Here is a 22,042-nt window from a genome sequence, read left to right as displayed (position 1 = left end):
ATAAATCACCAAAGATAATCAAAATATAAGCTGAGAATAGTAAACACTATGCAAATGGTACAACTATTTCTAAACGGAGGAAATATGTAACTATAAAATCATAAACAAGTTTTTTTGCCTTTTAATCTCTAACACTTTTATTTAAGTAATAACATTATTGAAAAAGTAAGAAAAACCAATAAAATCAATTATATAATTTATTAATAATAATATATTTGATAATTATAACTAACCCGGGACATCGTCCGGACCAAAATATATATTACTTGGGGAAGTCTTCTCCCTAAACTAAACCATTTTTTTATAAGTTAGTAAAATGACTACTAATAAATATTTTATTTGATTATTGCTAATCCTTACCATCTTTAATGAACTTTGTTTTACCCCAAATGATATCATAGTGTGTACACAATTACACAAATAATCTATGAAGTCACCTGATGATTTTAATTTGGCCCCAAATTGTGGTATTGATCGCTATAAAAAGTCAACTGAAATCGGCTACAGGTATCAATAATTAATGTAAATTATTAGAGAAAGTAGTAAATTACAACTCTTTGAGAAATGCTTGCAAGTTAAAAATAGCCTATTGAAAAGATAATAGTTGACAAACTTCCAATCTTTGAACCAAAATATATACTCTACATATAGCGAAGATATACTTTACCTAGTCCTAACTCTCTTTCATACAATTTGACTTTTACCATCTTAGCACTAAGAAATCCTACTTTGGATTCTAGGAGTTGGTAGGATTGAATCGGTGGGATCAAATCATAATATCGTAATAAGATCCTACAGTTAGAGGACCGTAAGATCCTATAATTCGGTAAAATAGAGATAATTATGCTAGAACAGGGTGAAAACCTCATGTCAAAAATTTACACAATAATGACTTATTTCATTATCAAATGGTGATAGTTTTTCAATACTATAATATGGAAGTAACATGCAACCAAAATCTAATGGGAAAAATATAATATGTGAAATTACTTTGTGATTTCCTTATGTTAGGATCGAATCGTAGAGCTGTATGACCGTATAATCGTATTATGTAGCTACCGTGTGATTTTTTGTGGTTGGGTAGGATCGAAAGATCCTACAAATAGGATCGAGATTGGTGAGGTCTTTCCGGATCGTAGGATCGTCAGATATGAATTGGGATTTTAACAACAATGCATCTTAGGCTTACAAACGCAAAACTTTGTCGATTAATATTTAATAATTTCAATTACCAATGAGTAAAATTGTACAATTACCCAAAATAATATTATATATTCTAAGACAAATCTAATAATGTCACATGACTATACTTTACGAGTTTATTTTTTAAGAGACGGTCTCTCGTGAGTGTTAACGTGAGAATATCTGATGCCATGCTGACATCACGCGCGTGCATAAAACCAACAACGGAATTAGTTAAGCACTTGGACTTATTAGTTATGCTAGCCTTAAATTGCTTCGCTGAAGTATATTAGTTAAGCGCTGAAGTATATTAGTTAAGCGCTGAAGTATATTAATTATATCATAAAAACCAGATTATAACGCATTTTATTGGCCCTAATTTCAGTATCATGCATATATCATTCTCTCTTTCTTCTCCAATCCATCAAGACGCCCTAAAGCCTGCATTGGTTTTCTTCTCCATTCTTAACCTATAACCTGAATTTGTTGTTTAATTTGAATTGCACATCACAAAATAAACCCTAATTAGAGACGTAAATTTATGTCTCTAAATGGGCACAATCCGTCTCGAATTGCAGTTAGAGACGGAAAACGGGACGCCCCTATAGGAGGCGTCTCAAAAAAACTTGTGACGAAATTTTCACAACTCCATCTCAAACTTAAGACGGATTATATTTCGTCTCAAATTTGTGACGGATCGTACGTATTTCGTCTCAAATTTGAGATGGAATACTCGTCACAAATTTTGAGACAAAATTTTTTAGAATACCTTCCAAATTTGGTATGGAATTTTTTAGAGTACGTATTAAAATTCTCTCAAAATTGAAACGGTTATTATATAGGCCATCTCAAATAATTTGAGATGGAATAATTAATCACCCGTCTCTAATTACGAGTTTTATTTAAAAAATCATATATTCATAGTAATCTAGCTATAGGACGTAATCATAGTTCATATATGACAATACCTATACATGTTCTTATCCTCACTTGCTCATATAACAAACCCATATATTCACCCTCAGGTGTAATTAAAATCTACACAAAATCCAACAAAATCTAAAATGAATAGCTTTGTTATTATATATTGGTGAATGTTTATGATCAAAGGCCATGTTTGGTAAATGACTTTTTGATTGGCTTTTGGCTTTTCAATTTGGTAATACAGCCAAAAAAAAAAGTGTTTGGTTATTGGCTCTTGGTTGGCTGAAAAGTTGGCTTTTAAGCCAAAATGAAAGAGCTGCCTGGAGCAACTTTTGGGATTGACTTTTGACTTATGGCCCACAAACTCTCTAATAAACAACCAACGACCACAATTAATTTTGCCAAACACTTTTGCAAACATCCAACTTAAAAAACCAATACATACAGCCAATGCTTCCAGCCAGTCAAACAAGGCAACTAAACCAGCTAAAAACCAACAACCAACAACCGATTGCCAAACAACTTCAAAGTCTAAAAAGTTAGATAGTAAAAAACAATACAAACGGAAAACCTATTAATGAATGAGGTAGAGTTAAAAAAATTATCAATATTCATTGTTATTAAAGTCCTGATCCGGATCTTACGATCCTACGATTCTACAATCAGGAAGGACCTCACCGATCCCGATCCTACATAGGTACTTAATCTTAGCTTGCAGGATCTTTTGATCCTACTCAACCTCAAAAATTCACATGGTAGGATCTTAATACGATTCTACAATCCGATTCTATCGTAAAAAAATCATAAAGTAATTTCACATATTATATTTCTCCTATTAGATTTTGGTTGCATGTTACTTTTTTTTTTTTTTTTTTTTTTTGAGGGGAAAACACGAGGCGAACTATATTAATCAGAGGACAAATTGTCCATGAGTACATACGGAGACACCTCTGCTGGACAATGACGATCCCAGCGTTGTTCAACACCAAACGGAATTAGTCGAGCTAGGTGGTGGGCAACAAAATTCCCATCCCGTAGCACATGCGACCATTTAACAGAAACAAAATCCTTACATAAGAAAATAGCATCTTCTAACACTGCATCTAAATCAGAAAAATAAATAGCACCTCTAGATAATCTGTTAACAATAGTCAAGCAATCCGTCTCAAAGATCACATCATGAAAGCCATAGCTTCGAGCCAACTTAATAGCAAAACACAAAGCTTTCCCCTCTGCAACTTCAATAGGCCACCAAGCACGGACGCGACGTGTGGCTGCAAAAATCACCAAACCCTCAGAATTTCGGGCTACCACACCGAGACCAACCCATCCCTCCTCAGAAACTGACGCGTCACAATTCACCTTCAAAATTCCAGTGGGGGGAGACACCCATCTGCGGACATGTACGGGGGCAGCAAGAGTCGTGCCACCATAGATCCTCTTCGAATATATGCCATAGTCTTTCGCAGAGCTCAGCGCATAGGATACCACTAAGTTATTTGGCCTACACCAACCTTCAAACACCTGCTTATTCCTGCGCTGCCACACATAGTATGTAATATAGCAAAAGTCAATCAGCTTTTGGTCATCAACACCCTCCCAGACATCCCAAAAATCCAGCCAGTCCAACCCCTCCTCTCGCGGCAACATATCCTGCAAACCCGACAACTCCCACACCTCTTTAACCCGCGGACAGGTCAGAACTGCATGCGTGATTGTCTCGGGGCCTTCATTACATAATGGGCACGTATCATCGTCAAGGATGTGCCGGTATTTAAGCACAGCACGCACAGGCAACGTAGCTGAAAAAATACGCCAGAAAAAATGTCTCACCTTCGGTGAGACTTGCAAATTCCACAACTTCACCCATACTTGATGAAACAAATCCAGATTGCCAGATTTACCAACCATATAGGCAGTTTTAACAGAGTAAGATCCATTCTTAGTGAAAGCCCATGCAACACAGTCTTCAGGAAGACGCTCACTCAAAGGAATGGCCAAGATAGCTTGAGCGTCTTGCTCATTAAAGTTCTCATTCACAACATTAGTATCCCAATCCATACTCCCAAAATCTATCAGATCACAGACAAAGTTAAGACCGTCCACCTTCGCAGTAGAGATGAAACGACTGTCACCATTTAACACCCAAGGGTCGTCCCAAATATTGATGTTAACCCCCTTTCCCACACGCCACAGCACGCCCTCCTTAACAAGAGCCTTAGAACCCCAAATACTTCGCCATGAATAGCTTCCAACAAGTCCCAGGGAGGACTCCAGAAAAGAGCACTTTGGGTAATATTTAGCTTTCAACACTCGACTGAGAAGAGACGTTTCACATTGAATTAATCTCCAAGCTTGTCGACCGAGTAAAGCCTCATTAAACACAGAAAGATCACGAAAACCCATCCCTCCAAGACATTTCGGATTACACATGGAAAGCCAACTCTTCCAATGCATTGAACGGTGGGCCCCCTTGCTGCCCCACCAAAATCGAGCCATAGCAGAATGGATCGAATTAACAATAGCCACCGGGAATCTGTACACTCCCATCACATAGGTTGGGATAGCCTGAATCACTGATTTCAGAAGGATTTCTTTGCCCGCACGTGAGAGAAGTTTCTCTTTCCAACCTTGTAACTTCTTCCATACTCTATCCATGATGCCTGAAAAAAGATGTTGCTTAGAACGACCTGCTAGTGTCGGGATTCCCAGATACTTAGAGTGTCTATCCACCTGTCGCATAGCCAAGAAATCAATCAACTCATCTTTCTGTATAGAACTAACACCTCTGCTGAACGAAACTTCCGACTTATCAATATTTATTTTTTGACCAGATGCTGCTTCATATCTGTTGAGAATATCAACTATAACAGAGCATTCCTGTCGACAAGCTCTCGCAAAGAGTAAACTATCATCAGCAAAGAGGAGATGAGAAATTTCCGGACCACTCCGACTAGCCTTCATGCCATGAATCAACTTGTCAGCAGTAGCTTTCCTAACAAGGGCCGAAAAAGCATCTGCAACAAGAATGAACAAATATGGAGATATAGGGTCACCCTGCCTGAGACCTCGAGAGGGAATCACAGAGCCACAAACATCCCCATTCACCACAAAAGAATATCTAACAGAGGACACACAATCCATAATACATCGAACCCATTTATCAGCAAATCCCATTTTCTGCATCAAACTCCGAAGAAAACTCCACTCCACTCTATCATATGCTTTGCTCATATCAAGTTTCATTGCTACAAAACCCTTACTACCTCTGCATCTATACTTCATTGAATGAAATAATTCTAAAGCAATAATGGCATTATCAGTAATGAGCCTACCAGGAACAAAAGCACTCTGATTTTCACTCACAACGCCCGGCAATATCATTTTTAGCCTGTTAGCTAAAACTTTTGTAACAAGTTTAAAAATAACATTACACAGACTAATAGGGCGGAACTCAGAGACAAGAGTTGGAGAATGAACTTTCGGGATGAGAGCAATGTTAGTATAATTCAGGGCATCTGGGGGCCGAGTACCATGTATAATACCTGAAACAGCAGAGGTAACGTCATCACCCACAATGTGCCAGAAACGCTGGTAGAAAACAGCATGCATCCCATCAGGGCCCGGGGCCTTGCTCGGGTGCATTTGGCGGAGCGCCTCCCACACTTCCTCCTTACTACAATGTCTGCACAACAGCACGTTCATCTCCTCTGTAATGGCCGGTTCCACTGCCTCTAGCACCACCTTAATGTCCTCCTCCGAAGGGGAACTCGATGTAAAAAGCTTCTGGTAATAAGACACTACTACATTTTCAATATCAACCTCGTCGTCCCTCCATACACCCCTCTCATCATGAAGGCCATGAATGTAGTTCCTACGTCGCCGTTGGCTCGCTTTATGGTGAAAGTACTTGGTATTTTTGTCACCATCTTTAATCTCGGAGATTCGTGATCGCAAGTACCAAAACGCTTCTTGTTTTTCAAGTAAATTATCAAGCCTCCCTTGGTAATCTAACATTACCTCACGGTCAGTTTCACCAGTGGATTGTTGCATACTTTTCACCTTCTCTTCCAACTCACAAATTTTTTTCCCCAAATTATCAAGCGAATCTTTACTCCATACCGATAGCTCACGAGAGAGAAAAATAGAGAGGCTTACTCTATACCGATAGCTCTTATTTTATATGAAATATATTTCATTTTTACACTTCAAATGTAAAAAGTAAAGAGTAAAGAGAGAGAAAAGTAGTTGGGTGGGGTCAAAAAGTAAGAGAAAAAGAAGAGAAACTATTATATTGAATTTAAAACATGATACGATATTATCTAGCTTTTTGGACGAATTATGAAGACAGTTTTTCATCAAAAACTATCAACTTCTGGGGACGCCGCAAAACCCTAAGCCTCTCTCTTCTCTCTCTACCCTAACCACAAAACCCTAGCCACAAAACCCCGCCGCAGCAGGCTCGCTGGTGGCCGCACGTCGCCGGCGAGCCTGCTGCTTGTCTTTTTCGTGTTCGTCGGTTAGTGGCTTCGTTGGCTTTCCCTTCGTCGCCGGTTTTTTGTTCGTGTTTTGGGCTTCTCTGTTCACAGGTCAGGTCGGTCGCCGCCGTGTGTAGCTTCATGTCGCCGCCAGTTCGGGTCTTCCGCCTCCCCCCTCCCCAGTCGCGTCAGTCAGGTCTCCTTCCCCTTCCCTTGTTTTTCGTTTGTTGGGTTAGTGTTGTTCTTTGTTTCCGCCGCTAATGTTAGCGGTTAGTGTCGTTATTTTAGTTTTGTTGTGGCTCTTAATCCTGGTTTTCCCTGTTCCTTCGTCGGGCTTCCCTTCTCCCTCCCCTATTTTAGTTAGTCGGGCCTCCCCTCCCCGTTCCCCTCCTAAGTTCGAATGGTTTAGTTGTGTAATCACCCCATCCCCTGTTCGAGGTTTTCGTCGAATTCCTTATTCCTTGTTGTGGGTCAGTTTTGTTTGGGCATCCCCTTCCCTCACCCCCGGTTATTGGGCTTCCCTCTCCCCTTCCCCCCTTGCTAGGTTATTTATCAGTTTGGTGGTTCTACAAATTATTTGCAAGTTGAATCAGGGATGGTGGTGTAAGGTTGTAGTAATAGAATCAGTAGGTTTTTTGAAACGTTTGTTGAAGGAACAGGTACGTCAGATGGATGAGCAGTGTGAGTTTGGTCGAGGCGATGTTCGGTTTTCATGGTTGGACATTATGTTTTCCGTTTTCATAAACCGGAGGTTTCTTCGAGAGCTCACCATGTTTAGCTCTCATTTTCGCTTGGCAATGATCTTACTGGTCTTTGCCTTGAAAAATTCAAATCTGCAGGCGGCACCCCAGTATCATCTGGTGGATTTCAGCACGCCCCGTTTCTCCTTTACGGAGAAACAAGACATACTCTCGACAGAGAGTCATGAGTCACCTAGGAATGTGACTCTTCCACAGATCATGAGCCAAGAATCCCACACGTCAGAAGTTCGTTGGGATTGCTCATGCGGCGAGATGCAAATCTTGCCTTTGGTTCGTTGTCCGGATCGTGATCGACATTTGCTTCTCCTACCACATCCATCAGTCATTAGTGTTTTCACTTCATCAGCACAATTATCGACCAGTGGCGTGCTACTTAATAGGCGACTTTGTATCGGCTTTGTTTCTTTTTGTTTTTTAGGGCATGTAAGAGCTCATAAAGCTCCTTTAGCTTTTCCTTTGTTTTCTGTGTGTTTGTATTAGCACTAGGTTGTATTTCCTCTTTTAATCAATGTACGTTTTCTTGATGTCAAAAAAAAAAAAAAAAAAAAAAAAAAAAAAAAAAATTATCAACTTCTGTTGATATATTGTGTTGTCATTGAAAATTTTATACTGGCTGGTGATTATGCGTTTGAGGCCTGACTAACAGAAAGATTTTCTGGGAATCTGAGCATGCTTGTCAAGAAGTTAAAAAATAATAAGGTACTTTAGCTGCTGCTGGCTGCTGCTGATGATGATAAGGTAGGCGAATCACTTGATAGTACATAATAAGACTTTCCTCTTAAAGTCGAGCAGCAAGCACAAATTGAAGATGAGTTCACCAGCGTTGCAGGTAGCGTGGTTTCACTATTACCATGACGAACAGCTAAAACCTTGTGCCGGAAGCTTGCATAAGTTCTTAAGGCCAACTTCTGCATCACGGCCCTCACCAAAAACCAAGAATCCAATATCACACTCTAGCCAACTGGAATGAGTACATCAGCTTTTGGATAGATGCATTTTATAACAGGAATCATGCTGTTCCAGCAATAAAGCAAAGAGAAAAGGAATATGAAACCAAACACAGTTACACAGCTGAAATCCATAAATCTGTATATCTCTCATATAGCCTGTTGGAGTATCCATTACAAATGAAATGAAATCATCAATCTGCTTAAAACAGCAATGCTGCAAATAACATCCTTGTTTTGGCAAATTAGTAAAACCTAAGGGGTGGTATATATGGTAACGACTCCTTTAACATATGGAATATGCATAATCACATGAAAGTTGTGCTGCACAGTATAAATATCAAGTGATGATATTTATGAACATGAAATGTACACTGACCTGTTGAATAGCTATGTACATTATATGACATATGTTACTCAATGGCTATTTGCGATTTTTCCGTAAAGATAGCAACTGCGCTGTAATTTTCTCAAAATCTGGGAGCTTGGGATGAACATGGCTCGGGTTGTTAATGGAATTTTCTCTAGATGGAGCCTTTTCTTTCGTAATTGATGCCTCAGGAAAATCGTGACTTTTTGCACTCATCGGCTTTTCTGCACCTGAAGAATATACATTTTGGTCACTCTGAGATGTTTTTCTGTCCAAATTTTGGCCAAAAGTTGCTTCATCATCACTGTTAGTTTGGTCCGCAATCCCGGAGCTGGAAACTCCAGACGTATAGGAACTTGGTGATCGGCCTGTAGTTGCAGCAGCAGCAGCAGATGTCCGAGAGCTGCCAACTAATCTTGGAGCAGAACCCTTAGTCCTCCGAGAAAGTCCAGCATCTACAACATTTTTGCTGACAGCAGGTTTAGGTAAATCCTCGTCAGAGCTGCTGTCATCAGAATCAAAATATCCTGTTGGATCTCTTGGGCTTGTTTTCCGCACGTTTCCATCAATTGTCGATCTATATGGTCCCACAGCATTATTTGAACTCTTAGGTGTGATTGATACCTCAGCATTATCATCAGGTGAGTCAAAATGTGTGTGGATCGCACCCAACTTCGTCGGCGCTTGTCTGTAGTCAGAAGTAGAAGCTTTCTCCCTGGAACCAAAGGTATCACTCGAGGCTGCTGTAGCAGATCTTGAAGGAGACGAAGCATCAGCTAATCCACCTTTTTCTCTGCGCAAGTGGGCCCTATTTCGTCGTCCACCAGGCAATGCTTCTAAGTTCAACTCCATACCACCTCCAATTCTAGGTTGATTTTGATATTCGGACTCAGAAGCAGGATGTAACTCTGCATGTTTCAAGGACTGGAAAGACTTCTGTGGCCCACCTTTATCAAGCAAACCATGATTTGACTGGCTTTTGAAGTCATTTGACACTGCTACAGAACTCCACTGTGAAGCATTTGAAGAATCAAAGCCAGACCTATTAGTAGAAACGGGACGAGAATATATATTTTGGTTCTCTTCCATATGTTCACTGCTCATGAAAGAATCAACAGTTCCTTTTTCTACATATGATGATCTCATATTTTCCAAACGGCGATCTTTATCAGACTCCCGGTAATCATTGCTATAAATTCCAGAATCAGTTCTCTCACTCTGCTGCTCTTTTTCACTCCCCGAACTTGCTCCATCAGAATCATCAAAAGTAACAGGCATGGGTTCAATTAATTTTGAATAAATTGAGGAGTTTTTGAAACTTTTTGAAAGATCGGGTTCATAATGAGGACGGTCTTCATTAACAGAGAAACCTTTATGCATAGATTTATCAGGGGAAGGGAAATTCCCTTCCTCTTCAGGATTTAAGACAAGTACATCATCATCATCAGAACCCGATTCATCAAAAAGGGCTTCAGCATTTGTACGAATGCTTTTCTCATCTATGGCACTTGTCTTCCGATCCTTACCAACAAAAATATCACTTCCAGAGTCCAATCCATACCTTTCATCAGATTCCAGAATTCTATTTCCCTCTTTATGATTTTTGAAAGCCATGTCTTCCTCATCATACATATAAGAACTTTTTACATGCCAATCTTCTTCGTCAGCAGTATTTCTGCTGAAACTAGCCAAAGAGCCATCACCTGAATTACTCCTGTACTTATCATAGTTTGATTTTGCGAAGACATCATACTCATCCACGACAGTGCCGGATATGGAATGAAAGTTGCTAGGTTGATTTTTCCTATCCACAGTCTCTTCGTGGAAAGGATTCTCAGATGACTCATTTTCATACTCTTGGAAGCCCGGTGATCTAGACATATCGGGATCTGCTTTAGAGGCTATAGGACTAGAATCATGATCTCCACTTTGCCTTCTGCTATTTCTGCTCTCTCTAAGATCTTGTTCAAACATATTGGGTTCAGCTTTAGAGGCAATAGGACTAGAATCATGATCTCCACTTTGCCTTCTGCTATTTCTGCTCTCTGTAAAATCTTGTTTTCCTGTCTCAAACTGCACTTCATGTTGAGCCTGATATCTATTTAAGTTTGTGGCATCACCTCCCATTGTCATATTGCCTTGGCTATTTGCATCTTCATGGTTCTGTATTCTTGGACTCCTCTGATTAAGTGAACCACTGATTGAATTTCTATGCATGTGACTGTGTTGCAGACCGCTGCCAGCATTGCCACGGTGTTGCTCACTCAGACCATGCAGAGATGGAAATCCAGGTCCAGAAGAATAATCACTCTTGACATTGCTACGGCTAGAAAGTTCTGCAGCAGCCCTTGCAGCCATGCTTGCTAGCTCTGCAGATTCAGCAGCAGCCTGAGCGGCAGCAGTTGCATCCTTGAATTCCATGTTCCATCTTTGCCTGCCAGCCGCATAAGCACTCTCTTCAGTCCCAGATGACTGACTGAACCCTAATTTCTGCGACAAACTCTCTGCAAACAAAAACATTTAAAGCTTGTGAATGTGATATTTCAGTAGCAGACCTCTTAAGCTACATATCAATCATAAAGAAGTAGAAATTGTGACCTGATGATCTAGATTCAAGATGAGAAGTGGAAGATGATGAGACTAAATCACTAATTGTATGAGTATGGCTTTGAGAAGAAGTCCCTGGTCTAGCTGTACCAACAGCACGCTTATCCTCAAGGTCATCAGCAATTTCAATATTTAGGGGCTGCATTTGTATCTTATTGCCCTCCAGTGGAAGTGCTGCTGCTACCTTCTGCCAAAAGAATTTGGTCAAGAACCCAAATAAATTTTAGCAAATTTCTCGCAAACCAGAGAACATAAGTTCGGACAATATTCTTAATTCTCTTCCATAATCACCCTTCATTTCACAGTATTTGTAGTTAACCTTCTACGTGTAAAACTTCAACCACTTAGTTTATGAACAAACAAAAACCCCATATCATGATATGAAAACATCACCCTTCCTCTGTTCTACTTCAGTAACAATAGTTTGACTTTTGTACTATTCACATACCCCAATCTGACCATGATTATTGACTAAAATATAAAAAATGTTCCAATTTCAGCTTAGATTCTTTGGTCGAACTACCTATATAGAATACTATTGAGTTCGTCTTAACTTCTAGTTTCAAAATATTAACTTTCAATTAATTTAATTATTAAACATATTAATGGCCAAAGTTGTGCATTGTCAAGTGTGCAAGCTAAACTCTCGCAAATTTAGTGAAATGGTGGAAGTATAATTGTAATTATTTTCTTATATCTTTTTTTTTTATATCAGTATATCTTCAGAGAAATTTACAGTAATATTCAACCTCCAAATGTAAAGCAACAAATATTTTGTAAAACAGAAAATTAGGTTTCATGTTTGTAAGCTATCTATGTTACAAGTATGTACACATTAAGTACAACATCAATCAGCAAAGAATTACTTAGTTCCACATTGCATAATTTAATGGGTTTTGATAGTAAAACCAGCTATTGATTTCATAAATCATGAGCCGAACAAAGAATCAGACCTGCAAAGAACTGTGACAACTTTGGGCACATAATCCTAACCAACTTGTGGACGAGATCTCTATTCCGAGTGACTTAGTTCACTTCAATGAACTATGCACAAAAAATGCATACTCCATACAGCTCTTTAAACAATAAGTATGAAGACAGTACTATGAAAAGCTTTGTAATCACGATGCCCTTATTATTGATGTCCCTAAAAACCCCTATAATTTAATATAAACCTTACTGTAAGTGTATGCAATTAATATAGGCATAGCTAGCAAGGGAAAATACTCGATATCAATAAAAAATCTGGCAAACTTTTAGAACATCATAGAGTGAAAATATCTTAGCACTACGAGACAGCAGTTTAGCATACAAAATGCATGAGGCTATATAAAAACCTATTTAGTCGTACCGGCATGTAAACAGATGGCGCAGCATCTTCCTCTTTGAACCAATTTGGTTCCCATTTAATGTTATGTTCTTCCGCTATAGCAGTAAGGATTTTGACTTTCGTCGGACCGTCGGGAGCCTTCACAGATAATTTTTCAACCAACTGATACACATTTGTAATCTGTATTAGATTGAGGGGCAAAATAAAATCACTATGAACAACTTTGATTGTTAGAATAATAGAATTACTTTGCATGCTAGAAAGTAGAATGCTTCAAATTAAATTTAACACATTCTGAGAAAACTCACAAGCCTACTGACTCCACAATCTGGACGGACGTCAATGGCAGCACTTGCAAACTCTTTACCATATTTTGCCGTGAAATGCTTGCGGATATCCTGGAGCTCAACAATATCTCCACACCTTGGAGCTGCAAATATTAAACTCGCAATAGCTTCTTTCAAGTCAAGAGGACAATTCCTGTAGAAAGACCAAAAAGGTGAATACATTAAAAATCAAAGCAACTAAGACCAACTGATCAACGGAAGCTCCACATTTTTGTGATTATTTGCATTTATGTTTCCCAAAAAACCATGTCAATTTGGGCTTTTTCAAATAGATACTGACCTATCCTAGATGTGTTAACCCAATAATGTCACCAGCTTTAAGCGGTGTTCTCTTTACCTTATTTTACCTAAACTGAGCTTAATAGACCAAATTGGACCTAATTAGCCTAGTTTTCACCTTATGGCTACACCCAATTGAACCTGAACCACCCTGGTTAGACTTGATCTCCCTGAAATCTTTTTAAAAATGTGAGGAATGCACCCCTAGTTTGAAGTTTGAACTATTTTGTTATATTTTAGAAAAGGGACGAGCCAATAACCACTTCTCAGATGAAGAAAGTATAATGTGAGAAGTTGAGGAAGTTAGAGGCAATTATTTTGGTAATTAGTGAGAGTCCTTAAACACCTCAACAATAAGAAATTTCAATAAGGATGGTGAGTATACAGATATTTTTCTTTCCTTTCTATTTTAGGGAGGGGGGAGCTGTCCATACCAGAGCAATAATGATTCTTCAGTGACAATAACTCAATAAGACATCTGTGTCATTTGAGTAGGATCAACAAAGTTTCCTGAGAGAGATTCTTGAACAATAGTAACTATAGAACAGCATATGAAAGAATATACACATGAAGACATGACTTGAATCTCTTGATTGCGAGTAAACTACTACAGTCCTCCTTATTCATGATTAATGTACATTTTCCTTCATCGACTACCGACTAAATGCCACCAAACAAGTTTAACTATTTGAACAATAGAACTATAGGCAACTTGCTTCCTCAGCCATAACCAAACCCTCTAGCTCAACAAGTACAGGAAAAAGAACAATTGAGGTCATCAATTGATAAAATTATTACCAGTATCCCCACAAAGCCACAACTACAGGATTTCATGCATGTCTAAAACAATATCCGTCTGTCACAGTACCTCCACAGGACCACTTATGAAACTCCAGAATTAGATTTCATACAGTTTCTATGAGCTCTTGTAACACAAAGGTTCATATAGAGTGAATTAGTTATGATACGGCCTGCACCACATATGAATACATATCTTTCAAATATCATGAAATAAAAATCAATGATTGTGATTAGATTAAATTTCATTAGCTGGAGAGTGGCAGGACATAAATGAAATATCCCACGCCAGATTAATTTCATAGACTAAAATCCAGTTGAGAGATTCAAAACCATTTGCTGCTCAGTGCAAGCCAATACAAGGTTAAATTAAGTAAGACACTAGAGCTAGACCATGATAATAATCTTCACTCTCCGAAGGGCAAAAATGCAATGGAGAGTTATGGCGCTACACTGAATCAGACATACTTAACAGGTAAAAATGTATTGTAGCTACAGCCTACAATGTCCTTGTTGAGATTGCCTTGTCTGTTATCAGGGTACGTGCATGCTTTAGATGCAGCAATACTTCAAATTCAAGCACAAATATAATTCACAACTCCGCATGAAAGTACTTCATTCTGAAGCATGGGAGCACAAATCACAGATCAAAATCGTAAAACAATAAAAATATTTAAACTGAGTGCTGAAGACCCTTAGCAGACAGAGCTAGACAAATTAGATGATAAAAAGGCAAATTGCAATAAATCATCTACATTTGTAACTACAATGTAAACAGTCCATAACTCATGACCAAATTAATGATAATATAGAAGTCTATATACTTTTGTGATTCAATGATTGGCAACCGCGCAACAGCAAGTTCACAGTATATTTCAATCATTTCATATGCTGCAATGGTCTTCTCCTCCCTAACAACATGCTCAACCTGAGATTCAAAAGCAGACAAAATTAAGAAAACCACAAACGAAACCACAAAAAATTAGAACATACAAATAAATGAGCAAGAAGAACAGTTGTCCTTGTCACACATACCATCACAAAAACAAAAAAAAACCACTAGAGTAAAGCCTCCTCAAACTTAATTCCCATTCTACTAGTAAAACTTTCCGCGTTGTATACATATACATACGCAAATTAACTAAGAAACCGTCAATGTAAAGTGTTACTAAAACTTCAACGACAACAAAAACACACTTACACACACAACATAATTAACCTAGACATTGCAAGGTGCTCCTACTCCTATGTAAAAACATGATAGTAAAGAAAATCATTCCTTAAAAATTGTAGACTAATTAAAGTTCTCTTAAAAAATTTACACCTATAAATCTTTACAGCCATGAATATCAATCAATAAATATCCACTTAGCTCATCAAACCCCAGGATTAACAAAGATGATGAACTATCCAATTTACAAATTATATCAATTATCTCAAACTGAACATACTAAAGCTCTTAAACAGAAATCAATTATCCTCAAAATGTCTCGAATCGACCATAAAGATTATCAAATCACACATAATGAAATTTAATATCCCAAAAACTGAAAATCGAAAATAATCACTTTTAAAAAATTGATTAAACTAAACATGAGATAATCAATAAACCTACTCGAATTCTAGCTGTTTGATCCTGGCCAGACTCAAGCAATTGCGCTACTTCTCTCTTCAATTGCTTCAACTGTATATCCTTTTTATTCTTCATCAATTTAATCCGCGATTTCGCCAGATTCAAAGCCGTTTTACTGCGCAAAAAATCAGGATCAATCAAACTTCACAAACATATAGCTGAAAATCATTCAAAAACTAAAATCCGAAATGAAAGAATCACACAAACAAGAAAAACTTCGATTTTTACCATTTCGCGGGTTTGAAACTTCTTTTATGAAGCATTGTTGCAGCTGAGAAATTTGAGAAATTAGAATTGAAAGATTTAGGGTTTTTATTATATACAGTGGAATCAGACAAAAATTGGGAATGAATCGAAGAGACAAAGGAAAAATCAATCGAACAGTTAAAATAATTGAGATTTTCGGGGAATTAGAAGAGATGCTGACGCACGGTTAGTGATGACTTTTAAGATAAATTCTACGCGGTGTACTTTTATAGTTTTATTAGTCTTCTTCTTGCTCCTGCCAAATAACGGCGAAATTCGAAAACGAAAGTTCTTAACATCTTACTACCATTTACCTCCAAGTCAAGTCAAATCTCAAATTACTTGGGCGGTTGGTTATTGTTTTCAGTTTTTGGTTTTCGTTTTTTTTTTTTTTAAATTAAAAATCAAAAACAGAAAAGCATGATTTTTATTTTTTAATTGTCAGATTTCAAAATCATCAAGTTTTCAATAAATTTGATTAATTTTATTCATTATAGGACATATATCATATGACTTTGAATATTAAAAAACCAACAAATAGAAAATCACGGTAGGGCCATTAAGAGAACTATTTATTTCAATCCCATGTAATTGGGTTCGGACAATTATAGATGGTAGATGGTAGACTTGTGTATACCATACGAATAGGAGTACATGGGTAGATAAGTAACTGAGTACGACATGTACTAGATAAGTAACTGACTGAGTACGACATGTACTAGATAAGTAACTGACTTGTTAGTTCGCAACATTTTTTTTTCATTTCAAAAACTCCATCACTAATAATTCAAGAATATCTCTTTAAGAATATATAATTTTCAAACACTTTAATAATAATTCAAGAATAAGTTTTAAGAACAAAATCTTTCCAAACACTTGAACAATAATTCAAGAATAACCTTTTACTCCCTCCGTTTCCTAAAGATCTTCCCTCTTTTCATTTAAGTGCATTTTCAAAAGATCTTCCCTCATTTACTTTATTTCTTATTTGGAATTTTTTTTCCCTCTTTTTACCCTCTTATATCCCTATCATATGGTTCACCATTACATTATTAATTTAATTTTACTCCATTTCCCTTTCTTACCTTAAACCCTTTTATTTGTTTATTTATCTTAATCCCTTTCTCTCTCCTACTATACCCACCCCACACCCCACACAAATGGATCCTCCTTGGTATCTGTACGAACAATATCAAGGAAGATCTTTAGAAAACGGATGGAGTAAGAACAAACTCTTTCCAAACAACTTGGATAAAAAATAATCTTGAAAAAAATTCATCTTTTTATCTCCCCTTCTATTTTGCTAAGTGTGCACACCCCCAAGCTAGTCATCCCATTACGAAACTATATCAAGGTGTAACTATAATTGTCAACAAGTGGACTTTGAAACTCTTGATGTTAATCAAGCGGAAATAATAATATGACTTCAAGTCATGAATAAACCTCCTTTCCTCTTAAACAACTTTTTGAACATTTAAGGTTCATGAAACCAATCAACCTTTCCTTGTAAAAATAATTTAATTCTCCAAAAAAGATAACAAAACTTCTATATAAAAATGATTGATAAAATCATTCCTTCTTTTCACTTACAAGAGTGAATAATAAAATATTGTAACTATTTTAAACCAAGTTTCTAAACAAATCCAACCATTAAATCAATAAACAACTTTATCATATAAAATCACATTTCAAACGATCTAGCTACATAACGTACCTTGATCTTGCACAAAGAGTATACTAGTATCTCTACTTAGGGCCTGTTCTCCCCAACTTATTTTCAGTTCAATTTAGTTCAGTTCGATTCAGTTTAGTTCAACTCTGGACAATACTTTTACCCTCACATATCACTATTCATTTCATTTCAGTTTAATTCAGTTCAGTTGAGTTCAATTCAGTTCATTTCAGTTCAATTTAGTTCAGTTCAGTTCAATTCAATTCAGTTCAGTTCAGTTCAGTTCAGCTGTTTTATGCCGAAGAGAACAAACCCTTAGGGCCTGTTCTCTTCGGCATAAAACAACTGAACTGAACTAAACTGAACTGAACTGAACTTATTGCAACTGAACTGAACTGAACTGAACTGAACTGAACTGATTTGATTATATGTAATCAAATTATGTAATTCAATATTTGTTAATTAAGTTTGTTAGAGAAAATGGAGCCATACGCGCGTTCTCCGTTTTTTAAGAACCTTCATCTTTGTTTTTCATATATATCGTAAACTTGGAGATCAAACATAAATATAGTAGAATAATATGGACATCCTTTATTTTTCATCAAAAGAGCCATAAAAATTACATGAAGCTGAAAATTATATATGCATAAACAGAAGGCCATATGAAACCACAACACCTAATATTACCACACCTTTACCTTTGGTTGCACATAATAATAATAATAATAATAATAATAATAATAATAATAATAATAATAATAATAATAATAATAATTTATATTGTTTAATTCATAATAATGATTTATTAATAATGATAAGTTATTAAATAAAATATTATTAAAATAATAATAAATTATTTTAATAAATTAGTAAATAATAATAAATTAGCTGATAATCACTTGTTAAGATTTGTTTCCTAAAGTTATGAACTAATGTAGGTTTTTTTTTGCCGGAAAATTTGTAAAATCGACTCTATATAATCAATATTAATATTGATCATCACCCGCAAGTAAAGAACTTGGGTCTCTGCATAAACAGGTTCGTATTATTTCACCATCATCAATCACGAAATTGCTTCGTATTATTTCACCATCATCAACGTAACTCTTTTTTTTTTACAGCACCATCATCAACTCGATATCTGCTTCTGTTCACAACAAACTGATCCAAGTAAGTTCTAAAATTGCTGTTTTATTTTCAATTTCTGTTGTTTAAAACTCTGTTTTTTGAAACTCATCCAACAAACTCACGAAATTTATGTTTTGTTTAATTGAACAAACTTCTTCTTGGCATGAATTCTTTTGATGGAAAGAACAAGACGATTTGAGTGAAAATATAAAACCGACAAAATAAATTCATATATCACACTCAAACAACAAAATTCAGGAGTAAATTGAGTAGAAAAAACGAAAAAAAAATCAATTTTTCTGTAAAAGAAAAGAAAAGAAAATTGTTTTACCATATAGTGAGAAAAGAAAACACGAAGTTGATGAAGGAGAGAGAGAGTTTCTGATGAAGGAGAGAGAGAGGGCGAATTGCGGTGGCGTGGAGTTGATGAAGGGGGTTCTGAATTTCTGATGAAGGAGAGAGAGGGGTCTAATGATAAAAGGAGAGGGAGGGGTATATGATCTGATGAAGTAGAGAGAGGGGGGGTTTGTCTTTTTTTTTTTTTTGGTTAAAAACAAGCAAACATTAACATAACAATCTTTAAAGGTGATGAACTTTTCCCCTATCCTTCTAGAATTTGGTTTCCTTCAAAAAAGGGTATTTTAGTCAAGACTCTTATCAAACGACTGATGAAATCGAGTTTCCTTCACAATGCTAATAACAGGGGTTTGGTTTGTGAGATGGATATTATAATTACAGGGGTGGGATAAGGATAGGGGATTTGTGTTTGGGACAAGGATAGATCGATTTCTATTTCCTTTTAGTTTTCTGTTAAGAATAGTTTGGTGGTAACTCAAAATGCATGAAAGCTTCGTATGTCTAATTGTAATTGAATTGCGTTGAACTTTTGATTGTTTATCCTCCTCTAGAAGTATCTAGTTTGCAATGAGTAATTCAAGGGCGAATTTCACTATGGATGTTGTTACCGTACTTCTGGGAATCCTGCCCGAATTTGTCTCCCCTGCGGGTGGGAGAATTAATTGGGACCGTGTTGCAACTACATTAAACACCCGAACAGGAAAGTGCATTACAGCATTGTCCATTAAGAATTGGTTTACCAATATGAAAGAAAAACACAGGGCTTGGAATGAACTAAAGAAATGGATTGGTATCGGATGGAGCGAAGATGGTTGTCCTATTGTTGATACAGAAAGTGAAAAATGGAAGGGTTTTGTTAAGGTACTTGTTAATTTGTTATTTATTTTTGTTCTGTATAATATTTACATTTAGCGTTTTCATTATCTTATTTATTTTCTTTGTATAATTATTTTAATGCAGCGCTACAAATCTACAGCAACTGTGTTTCTTAAGATTACATTACAGAATGAGGCTGAATGGGATAAAATTTTGCGTAGTGGTTATGCAACGGGTGATAGATCTTATACACCATCATCTACAGTCAAAGGAGAGGAAGTAATTGCTATTGAAGTTGAAGGTTCTTTTGCCTTTGAAGACACTCCACCTGGTGATATTCAAACCCCCAATAATGAAAGCAAGTCTCCGGTTATCTCTAGTGATATTAAAAAGCGTAAAAACAGTGAGACTAGTAACATGCCTAAGAAAAGTACAAGGGCTGATGATATTGATACATGTCTTGATATTATGAGGAAATCATCTGTGAGTCCACCTCCTAAATCCATAAATAAATTTGATGAAGTTTATGATATCTTGGAGTCCATGGGGATTGCTGAAAAGTATGGGGTTGCTTTTGTTGTGGATTTCTTGATAGCTTTCGCAGTACTCTGGGTGCCATTGATCTTTTCATCTCTTTGCGTTGTGATGAAGGCAGACTTCATTTCTTGAGGAAGCATTGTGTACTTTCAGATGATGTCTATAGGCCAGATATGTCTATAGATAATGATAGTATGTTCTACGACTAAGATGGTTGCGAAAGATTCTCTAGTTAAAATTGCGTGACTTTATGTTAGATTGCTTTTAAGTTAGTGATTTTATGTTTAAGTCTATTTTGTGAGCTTTAATTATTATGGAACTTATAGTGTTATTATAACTTTTAGGTATTTTAAGAGATGGTTAACTTAACGTCTAGTTATTTACTGGTTATGTGATTTACATTAGTTTATTATCTATTTTATATGTTTTTCTAGATGAAATTGCATTAAATATATATGTGCCTATGTAGAATGGATGAAGATTTGGTGCAACAAAGTTTGACACGTTTAGCATTGCATGAGCTGAGGAGATTGACAACCCAAGTTGAACGGATGCCTTTGCATTTGGGGGGAGAACCGGGGCATCATTTCATACATAGGATGTTGACAGGCCATCGTAATTTGTGTAAAGAACAACTTCGGCTAAGTAGAGAAGTATTTATAAGTCTTGCTAATATCCTTAGAGAACAACAACTCTTAGTAGCTGGTAGATATATAAGCATTGAAGAGCAACTTGGGTTAGGTTTGTACATGCTAGCTAAACCTGCTTCTGTTCGTGATGCTGCTGAAAGATTTCAACACTCAACATCAACTATTTCGAAGTATTTCAAAAAGGTATTACAAGCATTGGAAGCATTGTCAGTCAAATAATTCGACCATATCAAAGTATGTATGAGACACCTCCAGAAATACAAAGCAACATCAAATACTGGCCTTTCTTTAAGGTACTCATCCTACATTCTGTGACATTTATTATTAATTAACATAATTTAATATAAACATGTATAGTCTCAATGTAATGATGATATATACTTTTGTTTTTAGGATTGTGTTGGTGCCATAGATGGTACCCTTATACAATCAGTTGTTGCAGATGATGTAGGCAGGGCTTTTAGAGATCGTCACGGGGAGAAAACATGGAATGTGATGGTGTGTTCACTCAACATGTTGGTTACTCACATCAATGTGGGCTACGAAGGGAGTGCACATGATACAACTGTATGGAGGCGAAGCTTAGGAGATGCCAGAATGGGATTCCCTCATCCACCATCTGGTACTAGCTAACTTATATTGGCATGAATAATATGAGAAAATTCCTGGCACTTTAACAAACTAACATTATGATTGTTGTACAGGAAAATACTATGTAGTCGATTCAGCGTATCCTAATACACTCGGGTACTTGAGTCCATATCTAGTACCTGGGTTGAGGTACCATTTGCCTGACTTCAGAAGAGGGACTCCACCACAGGAATGTATGAGCAATTCAATTACCGACATTCTTCTTGTCGAAATGTAATTGAGAGGGTCTTTGCGGTTCTCAAAAATAGGTGGAAGGTGCTAAAATCGATGCCGCAAATGGACGAGGCTAATCAGTTGAAAATTATTGTAGCTTGTTTTACCTTACACAA

The 22,042-nt window shown here is 36.8% G+C and overlaps 1 protein-coding gene across 2 annotated transcripts; it reads right to left on the bottom strand.

Annotated features, from left to right (window-relative positions):
• Positions 1-8,422: 8,422 nt before the first annotated feature.
• Positions 8,423-16,135, bottom strand: LOC104883949 (uncharacterized). 2 transcript variants are annotated; one of them, XM_010668529.4, is made up of 7 exons: positions 15,885-16,135; positions 15,639-15,771; positions 14,848-14,951; positions 12,908-13,079; positions 12,621-12,761; positions 11,261-11,453; positions 8,423-11,166 (listed from the first exon to the last, which is right to left on the bottom strand). In XM_010668529.4, the coding sequence occupies exons 1-7, from the start codon at positions 15,917-15,919 to the stop codon at positions 8,717-8,719; spliced, it is 3,228 nt and encodes a 1,075-aa protein (XP_010666831.1). In that variant the 5' UTR covers positions 15,920-16,135; the 3' UTR covers positions 8,423-8,716. The 2 variants fall into 2 exon arrangements, with proteins under 2 accessions (XP_010666831.1, XP_010666830.1); XM_010668528.4 differs by having other exon boundaries at positions 11,261-11,456; positions 15,885-16,134.
• Positions 16,136-22,042: the final 5,907 nt, after the last annotated feature.

This window comes from Beta vulgaris, chromosome 8 (genome assembly GCF_026745355.1).
Source record: "Beta vulgaris subsp. vulgaris cultivar EL10 chromosome 8, EL10.2, whole genome shotgun sequence".
In the NCBI taxonomy this organism is placed as follows: domain Eukaryota; kingdom Viridiplantae; phylum Streptophyta; class Magnoliopsida; order Caryophyllales; family Amaranthaceae; genus Beta; species Beta vulgaris.
The sequence above is the reverse complement of the archived record's forward strand: the minus strand, read 5'-3'. Positions and strand labels throughout refer to the sequence as shown.